At 29.7% G+C, this 10942-nt stretch overlaps 1 protein-coding gene across 4 annotated transcripts; it reads right to left on the reverse strand.

Annotated features, from left to right (window-relative positions):
- Positions 1–7522: 7522 nt before the first annotated feature.
- Positions 7523–10446, reverse strand: LOC107893877 (ureide permease 1). Of its 4 annotated transcripts, none has more exons than XM_016819018.2 (8): positions 10217–10446; positions 9283–9585; positions 9065–9203; positions 8840–8984; positions 8686–8729; positions 8511–8608; positions 8054–8428; positions 7523–7950 (listed from the first exon to the last, which is right to left on the reverse strand). In XM_016819018.2, the coding sequence occupies exons 2-8, from the start codon at positions 9517–9519 to the stop codon at positions 7798–7800; spliced, it is 1191 nt and encodes a 396-aa protein (XP_016674507.1). In that variant the 5' UTR covers positions 9520–9585; positions 10217–10446; the 3' UTR covers positions 7523–7797. The 4 variants fall into 4 exon arrangements, with proteins under 4 accessions (XP_016674507.1, XP_016674506.1, XP_040942104.1 ...); XM_016819017.2 differs by lacking the exon at positions 10217–10446 and adding an exon at positions 10041–10179; XM_041086170.1 differs by lacking the exon at positions 10217–10446 and having other exon boundaries at positions 9283–9322; positions 9417–9584.
- Between the last annotated feature and the right edge of the window lie 496 nt (positions 10447–10942).

Consider the following 10942-nt stretch of genomic DNA (forward strand, 5'->3'; position numbering starts at 1 on the left):
TAATCTTCCCAATTTTATGGAGGTTAAGCATGTAGTAATTGCACAGTTCATTTTTCAACATTTCCTCTATTTTTCTTTTGTTTACTTTTGCTTGGTGATAATAACCCCAGTCATACGCCCTATCTAATTGAGATATACTATCCTATCAGTTGAAGTTGCATCTAGATAATGTAACTGGCACCAACAATCTTCGCATTTTATAGTTTTTATTGAAGACATTTACAAATTTCAAACAAGGAAAATATGGTCTTAAACACAACATTCCCTGTTAAACCAATCCAAACAGCTATGAATAATCACTATGAAATCAATCATGGTATTACCCAATAAAGAAAAAAATGAGGTGTTCGAATAACATAGATCTTTAATTCCCTTTAAACGGTTCTCCAAACCAATAAAGATTGTACCAATACCTTATCCATTTGAATTTACATTCTATCTTAGTTACCATTATTTTATCTAGATTTTAGGTGAGTATCGAATATGAATATGCAAGTATACTCAATTTTCTTGAAGATCATATCCTATAGTTATGTCCAAATAAGTATCAAATACTATCAGATCCACTCTCCAAACTCCAGCAAACACAATTAATTTATTTACTTTGCATGATTCAAAGCAGGAGGTGGTTTCCATTCAATATGTCTCAATATGTACAATAACAATAATCCATCAACTATGTATATAAACATTATTGAATCACATTACTAAGAAACTAAATAAATAGGAAAATAATGCGGTGTATAGGACGATTTGTAAGATTGCACTTTGTTCTAATATTTCTAATTTTATTACATATATATTAATTTTTCTGATGATTCTTCAATTGAATTTATACAAACAAAGAGAAAGAGATATCACTGAATCACCGATCACGTAAGGATTCATTTAGAACAAATTCGAAACACACTGTTATGGAACAAAATAGAAAGCCAGAAGAAAAGCAGAAAAAGAAAGGACGACAGAAACAACAGAGAATGCAGAAGAAAATAGAAAAAATAGAGACAAAATAGCAAGGACGAGGAGAAAGGAAGAAGGGAGATGAAACAGATTTAATTCATCAAAAAAGCCTTAAAAAAATACATAAAGAGGATTCAAATGAGAAACACAAATAACTATCGTTTGAATCGAACACAAGTTAGATAACAAGAAAGCATAAAAACAAACTGATCAACCAATTGATCAACCAAAATCAGCAGCAGCACAATGAAAGCAGTGTAATAGGGTAATCGTTCAAGATTCATACCTCAACAAAAACCAAACGCCGAGACCGGAGAGAAAAAATGAAGCAGTAGATTTCGGGTAAAGAAATGGGAGACCGAGAGAGAGAATCGGTAAAGAAATGAGATGAAATGATGAGGACAGAAAAAAAGAGAGGGTGGAGGACGATTTCGGGTAGGGAGGGAGGGTAAAACAGAGACTTGGGGAGGGAAGCCGGACGTAATGTGTAATACTCGATTTGGGAAGGGATTAGAGAAGCAGGGAATTTGGGGATTAGGTCGGGATTGTATTACGCGCGTAATACCTATTACAGCGAACCAAACGCCGGAATAGGGGCGTAATGTAATAGGCGCGTAATCGGGGCGTAATGGATTAGCTAATACATTGAACCAAACACGCCCTCATTTTGTAACCCAAGAGTTAGAATTTCTTTTGCATTTCTTATTTGATATAAAAATAGTGAAATTTTTTAATTTTATATTTGCTTTTATAAATTTTTTTATTAACAATGAATAAAATAATTACCAATTGAATTAAATATAATCATATTATTTACTTTTTAATACAATACTTAAAACTATTAATAATTTTACTTAATCTTTAAACAGAAGGTACTTAAACTTATATATTTCTATTAATTGATAATATTAAATAACATAATATTCCGAGAGGTGAAGCATTGGAATTAGATAAATCCAAAGTTGATATTAACAGTTAAGTGCTTAATAATTGAGAGTGAACATATTTGATTTTTCTTTCTTTTAAAAGAAATATATATTCCTTTTTTTCCTTTTATCAACATGTAATGCCAAGGTCGCCAATTGTTTTCTCGCGCAACAACTAGTGCTAGTCTTCACTTTTTCTATTGTGTTGTGCTAAAAACGACCTTTCATTGCATTTGAATAAGCCATGAAAAAGAATAACTCTGTGATAAAAGAAGAAAAAGGCTGAGCCAAATTTTAAATATCATTAATTTGTTTTATATAAATTAAGTACTTTAAATTAGGGGTGAACATTCGACTGAACCGAGTGAAAAAATATCGAGTTAACGAGTCTTATTTTATCATCCTAACTCTATTTAATTTTTTTTGAATCAGGTGAAATTATTCAAGTTAAATTAAAAAAAAATTAAAAACGTCAAATTAAAATCATGTTACAGTATAATTAATTCCATGTTAGAGCACATAAATTTGAAACCATATATATTTGAAAACTTTTTCAAAGAAAAATAAAAAAAATACTTTAGTATGATAAATTTGACTCATTAATTAATTTATTTAAGTCTCCAAAATTATTATTCTAGAAAATTTTTAACCTTTTAGCTTTCTTTATATATTTTTTAGATTTTTTGAAATTTTTATAAATATTTTTTATTTTAAAAATTACTCTAAATTTTTGAAAATTATTTTGAATTCTTTTTGTAATCTTTGTTGAGAGAGACCAATTTATTTTTTTTAAACTTGACAAGGACCAAAAGGGTATTTACCCCAATCTATTATTCGAATTGTAAAATTCAACTCGAAAATCAAATTGCTTATTTGAGTTGACTCTAATAACTCGATTCTATTAACTAGAAATTCAATTTTTTTAATCGAATCGAGTTTTGTTCACCCTTACCTCAAACTTAAATTTATTGTGTTTATATTTAGGTTAAAATATGCTCCTAGCTCCTATATTTTCTGTATATTTAAAATTTAACCCTTTTCTTTTATTTCCCAGAAATTAATTTTTCCTCTTTCAAATTTCAAATTTTAGGTCCAATTATTAATATTGTTAATTTTCTATTAAATATGCTAGTGTGATATTTTGAAATTAAAAAAGTTACATGGTAGTTATGTAACAAAAGAAAATAATGATAAAATTGACTTGAATTTAACAAAAGAATTTTAACAATATTAACAATTGGACCAACATTTTTGAATAATAAAAGTAGATGAACTAAATTCTCTAAAATAAAAATAAGACTAAATTTCAAATGTATAAAAGTATAATGACCTAGAGCATATTTTAACATTATGTTTATTATTCATTATTTTATTCTCATGTATTGAACGTGTAATATTATTAGGGTTAAGTACACCAAATATCATTAAACTGTCACTTAGATTCTAAATTAGTTCGTAAACTTCAAAATATTTTAATTGAGTCATCAAAGTATTCGTGTTGTATTAGTGAAGTCTTTTTACTAGTTCAGTAGTTAATTTAAATGTTAAATACTAGTTTGGATTTAATATGGAGCATTTTTAGCATATGTTGATTAAATTGTAAATATATGGATAACTTGGTTATGTCACTAAAATTTAGAAAAAAAATTATTTTATTAACATGTTAGATTAATTTATTCATGAAATAGATATATACATATTTACGATTTGATTCATATGTTTTAAATATTTTTCATATCTTTTAACTAATATTTAGTATCAAGATATATGTCAAAATTATTGAAAAGATTTAATTGATATGAAATTAATACATTGATTATTTAATTAAAACTTTTTACAATTTAAAATTTAAATTGATGTAATTAACCCGAAAATTTACTAATCCAATCTGTTTTGCAGTGGTTTCAAACTTGAGTCAAGCTTTTTCTGAATAAATTTATTCGATATTTAAATTTTATGAATAAAACATGTAAATGTCAGCTTTTTGCAACAGGATGTTTGGAGGGCTCATAATTTTGCAAGCCTAGCAACTTGATTGTTTGCTTAAGGCAAAAGCCAGAAAGTGGTCCCTAAAGCTCCCATTCATTTCTGTTATCCAATTGCGCCACGTTTACCTTTTCAAGGTGTGGGAATAATAATCCCTTTTTTAAAATCTTCTAGAAGCATTGGAAAAAAATTCCCTTCTAGAAGGATTGTATTTATTAGATTTCCTGTATTTTTATTATATTTATAGTCTTTTTGTTCAACCTTATCAATAGTCCAAGTAGGTGTATTTATATAAGTTTGATATACTAAGAAGTTGTGCTATATCAATTTTGGTCTTTTCTCTCAGAGGGTATGTCTTTATATATACCCAATACAGGAGAGAAAAGGAATCTCTCCTTAGTCTTCTAGAGAAATCTAAATATCCTCCTCCTTCAATCTTTGATATCAACTTTTTGTCTATCACAGGTGATTTAGTCATCTCATCCTCACCACCTTCTCTTCATTATATTCTTGTTAAAATTCTGTATCAACATGTCTCGTAATTAAACGGTCCAATTCTACTTTAAAACTCTTTTAAATTTTAAAAATTTAATTTATAATCCATTTTCAAAATTAATAACTTAAGTAAAATTATTTTAATTCAAAATTTTGAAGTTTTATTATTTCGGACCTATCTTCAATTAGATCATACCTAAATTCCGTTAGTGATGAATGGGTGAAAAATTGAAAAGGTTATTGCTGTCATTTTCAGCACACTCCAAAAAGTTAAAACTTTTTAAAATGAAAAAAAGAAGAAGAAGAGAGTAATATCTAGTTTCTATTTTTTTTTTAATTAAAGGCGACCATAATGTGATTAACATGTATATTTGAATAGGATTAAATTATTAACCAGTTTTGCCGGTTTATTTGAATAGTTCAACTTTCAAATTGAATAAACACATTAATTATTTAATTAATAAACCCTACATTCAAATACTCAATATTCATATAAAACCCAATCCATCTAAATTTAATTACTGAGACAATTAAATACACAAATAATCCAACTTGAAAAATTAAAATTAATAAATAAAACCCCTAAATCTAAAATTCTTTAAAAATTTTAGATTTGAATTAAAAAATAATTTTTAATTTTTATATATTTAGTAAAAAAATTTAATTTTAAAAGAAATACAATTTAGATTTCGAATTCATTTAAAAAAAATAAAATCGCAAAATTCAATATTATAATATATAAATATTACCTTAGTCTTAATTCCATTCCATTTCAAGTTTATTCTTTAAGATTCAAACTATGAATGATTGTGAAAATCAAATTATATTATTCTTTATTCTACTGAAAGTTTTTCACTTATATAAAATATTAATAATTTAGAATTTTTGTTGTAATGTATCCAAGTTACAAATAGTGCGGAGCTAAAAAGAGAATTGAATACAACTTAATAATACATTGCAAAAACTTAATCCTATTTGTAAAGTCTATGTACAAGTAATTAATAAGAGAACTGAACATACAATTATCTAAGTGTTTTACTGAATTGGTATTACCTTCAACCGGTCACCAACTTAATTGTTAAACTATAAAAATGTCTTTTTTTTCATTTTAAAAAACTAATAAAAATATGCATATAATGAAAAAACTTAATTGTATTAGTAAAATTTTTAATTAACCACTCAACTAAAGTTTTATTCTAATATTTTATACATTTTAATTTTAATCATGCACACTTTTTTACTTCAATCTATTATATATTAATAATGTATTTAATTGAGTTGATGTCGCAACTTAACTTGACACTGACAACCAATTTTGTTGACAAAATCATGATAAATAATTGTAGTGCATTTAGTATTGTTTATCTGATGTATTTAAAATTCGTTTTACTTACTATTTAATCTATTTTTTAATTTTAGTATTATACATATTTAATGTGTTATTATGATTAATTAGTTTCAAACCATAAATTTCATTAGTTATTGTATGTTATTTTTAAATACACATCTGTGTTCTAAATTCTTGCTTTCCACACAAATACACATGTAATAATATTTCTAGTATATATAATTTACTTTTGAATGAATGTTAAAAGAATCAAACAATAAAAAAGGAATTTATCATCATAAATTTTATAATTTTATAATTGCAATGATAATTGTTGAAGGGAATCGGTTTCTCTGGGATAAGTTTTTAAAGCGTCATCTTTTGAGCAGTCGATTCAAACCTCAACAATTGAAAGTATTATTCTCGTGTTGGCTTTTTGTACCATTCCTTCGTGAACCGTGTAGCTCAATTGGTATCATGTTTGCACACATATTATATATAGGGCCTTGGTTGGTGGTTTGAGCTATCACATGCTTAAATACCTCTATTATTATTCACACGTTTAATACTGACACTTATATTGGGTTTTGAAGTTATCTACCTTTATTGATCGAGACGTCCCCTCCGTGAACTATATATGACTCTCTATAAAAGTTGGGGACAAATCTCCAATATTAGAATAATATCTTTAATTGTTGAGGTCCATATAAACTATACCTAGAAAATACAACTTCAAGAACTTATACATGAGAAGCGAACTCTCCTCAATAATAATATTTTTTTATAAATAAATAGATCGTAGAAAATAGAGGTGATCATGGGCCGGACTCAGACAAAACTTTTAGCCTGTTTTCTAGGCCCGAGCTCTGCCCAGCTCGAAATATGGGCCTAAAAATTTGTCCAAGCCCAGCCCAAAATAAAATTGCTAATCCCGAGCCCGGTCTAGTCCGGTCCGGCCCATATTAATTTTTTTAGCTTATTTCATTAAATAACAAAATTAAAAATATAATAAATCAAATACATTTAAAAAATAGAAATAAATATTAAAATAAGAAACAAATAAAAAATGAGACTAAAATAATTCTTAAAACAATACGCAAATTGAAAATATAATAAAAAATGGTTATATTAAAATTGAAAATAAAAAAGTAAATATGATTAAAAATAAAATAAAAATTATTTAGTACATAATTCAGGCCGGACAGGGCTGAGCTCAGGACAGAAAAGTTTTATCTAAGGCCCAGCCCATTTTCTAAATGGGCCTCTTTTTTTGCCCAAACCCATATTTCGGGTTTACATTTTTACTCAAACCCTCCTATTTTTCGGGAGGACCTTCAGGTTAGGCCGGGTAGCCCAACCCATGATCACCTCTAGTAGAAAGTAAAAGGCCAAAACCAAAAAAATTAACTGAACCCAACCAAAAACGTTTAGATCGGTTATTTTCGCATTGGCAATAAAATTATCAGTTAAATTCAATTTTGATATATTAATTTTATTTTTATAAATACACGAAATCAACCAACAGGTTGAATATTAAATTTAAAATTACCACATTTTCTTACTACACTGCATAAATTATTAAAAAATATATTAGAATTTTAAAGTAATAAATGTGTTATATGTTAGAAATATTTTAAAAAAATTATTTAATAATGAATATAGATGAAGTGGTAATAAATTTATATTTTAATATTATTGAACACATACTCGATATTTAGATCGATAATTTTTAATTATTTTATTTGGAAGATAGATATAAAATTATGAAAAAATATAATAATTTCATTTAAGAAAACCATACTTGGGAAAAAAAAAGAAAAAACATAAATGACAGTAAAGTTTGAGGAAGGCTGTATTTTGTGTATGTTTATTTTACAACATTGTTTTAAGCCCATCCCTCTCCACAATCTTCATAAGCAATGCTCCCTGTCTGCTTTTGCTTTTTTATTATTTCTTTTAATAATTCTTTTGTATTTTCCCACAAATACAATGAACAATCTATGGACATGAATATCAGCATCTGTTTTGAGTTGTTTCATCAAGCCCTGAGTTTATATGTAATGCAATAACTTATTTTGATCACTCAAAAGCTTCCTGCAATGCTCATTTTCGATGCCCTGACGATGCCATTAGAACACCAACAGCTACAATGAACATAAACAACATCCCGAAAAGCAATACGTATGTTCTCCGCGACGATTTTTGGTATTCTCCAAACAATAGTATGCCCCAAAATGTGCTCACAAGTGGAAGTGCCTTACCTCATCACCAAATCCCAGATTAGTTCAAACAATATATATGAAAATTGATGTTATGTTATGTTTTTTTTAATATGGTATTGAAGATGGACTAAAAGTACCTGCACAGCATCCGCAGCTGCATACCCTGCAGCTTGGCCTCCCATGAACTGGAGACCATTCCCGCACCCGCACAACAACCCAGCTAAAAGTGCCCAGCCTCTGCCATTCCAGTCATTGATGTAAGCCTTGAACGATGATCTCGGTAGGTCTAATACAGGGAGGTAGAAGAAGGTGATGTTAAGGATGAGGGCGATCATGAAACAAGAGACCGAAAAGTAGAAAAATGCGGTATAGACAACCAAGTGTGGAACCCCTTCCTTCAAAGTGTGCCATTGATCATTTGTTGCCAAGTTGAAAGCTGGAGAGAATAGAGAGAAGCAAACACCAGCAAAGAAAGTTATGGATAAACCAATTATAGTGCTCTTCCCAAACACCTGCAATGACATTCAAACCAATATCATGTATAATATATGCAAAAGCCATTGAATGAAGAAACTAAAACCTCAAAAGTCCAACCTTAATCGCTCTCCTTTTCTCGAGCTCTAAAAGGAATTCCGCAGTTCCGGCCTTTGCCTCCTCTATAATACCGGTCCCCTTCTCCAGATTCCTTAGTTCTGTTTACTAGTAAAAGGAGTCTCAGAATAAGAAGTGAGCAGCAAGTAACAAGGTAAGATATACTAGAGCTTTGTACCCTCATTTGTGATTGCCCCATTCAATGTGGGGGAATATCCAGCCCTGGAAAATAGAACAGATATAGCAACTTACATGCATAGGAACTATAAAGGCTTTAAACGTAACAAAGTTCGTATACGGTTCATTGTCGAAGCAAATTGAACAGGAAATACCCTTTAAGTTTTGCTTTATTATCTGCAGCATTTGATGAGTGAACAGCTGATCCGAGACAAACAGCAATCAAGAAGCAACCGACCCCCGGGAAAAGAATTTGAGCTCTGTTGATCTTGTCATCCAGGAAGTAATTCAAGGTTGTGCCTGTTCAATCAGCACAAGGTTAACTAAAATTAAGAAATTCGAAGATCAAGTTCCGTTTATGGACGGACTGAAACGCGGACCTATAACAACTGTAATGCTTGCAGTGATCACTTCTGTCACTGATAGACCAACAAAAGCCCATGCATACTGTGTAGACAAATTCCCAAGGCTGAGAACCACCCCGCCGGCCATCGCAAACAAAATGGAAGGCCAGTTATCCTGCATCAATCACCATTAAAAGACTGCGATAGTCTACATTCAGAGTCTCAATTCCACCATGAAAATGGAGGGGACTAACCTGAGATAGTTGAGCAATAAAATTGGGTTTCTCAGGAGTGCTGCTGCCAATTTCACCAAATGTTAAAGCAATAATAACAGCAGCCAAGAGGTTTGTCATAGTATAATCAAGGTAAGTATGTTGAGGAAGACGACCTCGACGTTCGAGTAGCGTCATAATAGCAGGCCATGTGCCTAAAAAGAACAATGCCAGAAGCATACAGGCAATGGCGCCTCCTTTGCTTTCCACCACATACATTTTCAAACCACTACAAATGATCCTCTCAGTTGGTAGAGATATCAGAGATGCAATGCCTGCAAAATCCTGTTATAAACAAGAAGTCTTAGAGTCCAATCTAATCTTTCATTTGAGCAAAGTTTAGTTAATTTTCTTGGCTATTAAGCCCTATATGTCCCAAAACTATTACAACACCATAGGTGAGGCTCCAAGAAGCTGGCAATTGGTGAAAGAAAGAAGCCTGTATCTGAGTAGGCAAAAACACATACGCAGAGAGGACATTGCTATAAAACCAGATTGGCCTCCTTAGAAATAACTGGTTTAGAGCTATTATTTAAGAAAGATAAAGCTTCACAATTCCCAGAAAAGAAAAACATGGAATATGCAAATAAACAAACAGCAATAAAGCATGCTCTGTGGGGAAAACAGATCCAGGATTGGTAATCAAAAGTCAACGGAACAAAGAAACCAAAGAAAAATTCCAGCAAAAACTCAAATTCTTGAAGTATGAACAGCATGTTTGTTATGAATTAGACACTTACCATATGCAAATCATAGGAAAAAGCAAAAGGGTATGAAAATAAGTGACCAAATAAGGTAGACCGCCCAAAGTCCCAACAATAGTCTAGTTATCAAATAAACTATAATAACCCAGAAAAGTTCAGTAGGTCACACATACACATGACATCACAATTATATGATTGTTTGAAGATTTTACCTTAACCGGTTTAATGGCAAGAAACTGTGACTCAGAGAATTGTGCTAAAACAAAGCTGAGATACGTGCAGATTCAAGGAAAATAACAAACGACAAAGAAGAATATAGAAATTAAAAGGGTGGAAAGGCCGCAAGTAAACTAAAAAAAGGGGAATGTGAAACCTCAGTAAGAGATTCCCTTTGGATTCAGACTCTGATAAGGATACCTTAACTCCTTGCAAATGATTTTCAATGGTTGGTTGGCTTAGGCATAGCCCATAGCTACTTACTGTAAAGTCAATATGGGGCTTTATTTAATTGCATAACATCCAAAATTATTGTCAAATAACAACAAAGAAATAAAAATGTGTACTTAACAAATAATCAAAAACAAAACTTTCGAAAAAAAAAAAAACCCAACAAAGCACCACCTAGAATAAAAGAAAGCAGAAAATTACTCTGCAATAGTATTGGTTTATACGTTTAAATTATTATATGGTAGAAAAATAATACAAGATATCTTCATAAAAAAAAACTCAGAAGACAAAAACAAATAATTAACAACAGAAACGAAACCACCAAATTTCATACATTAAACAATTATAATATATATATATCTCTTTCAATTTTTGTGCTAAGAAAGAAAAAAGAAAAGAGAATTCCCATACATCAAACTAATTTGGATATCCTTGTATCAATCAAAATCATATTTAATTATTTTGTAATTTTTTATAATTAGTTTATTATT

Source organism: Gossypium hirsutum, chromosome A13 (genome assembly GCF_007990345.1).
Source record: "Gossypium hirsutum isolate 1008001.06 chromosome A13, Gossypium_hirsutum_v2.1, whole genome shotgun sequence".
Taxonomy (NCBI): Eukaryota; Viridiplantae; Streptophyta; class Magnoliopsida; order Malvales; family Malvaceae; genus Gossypium; species Gossypium hirsutum.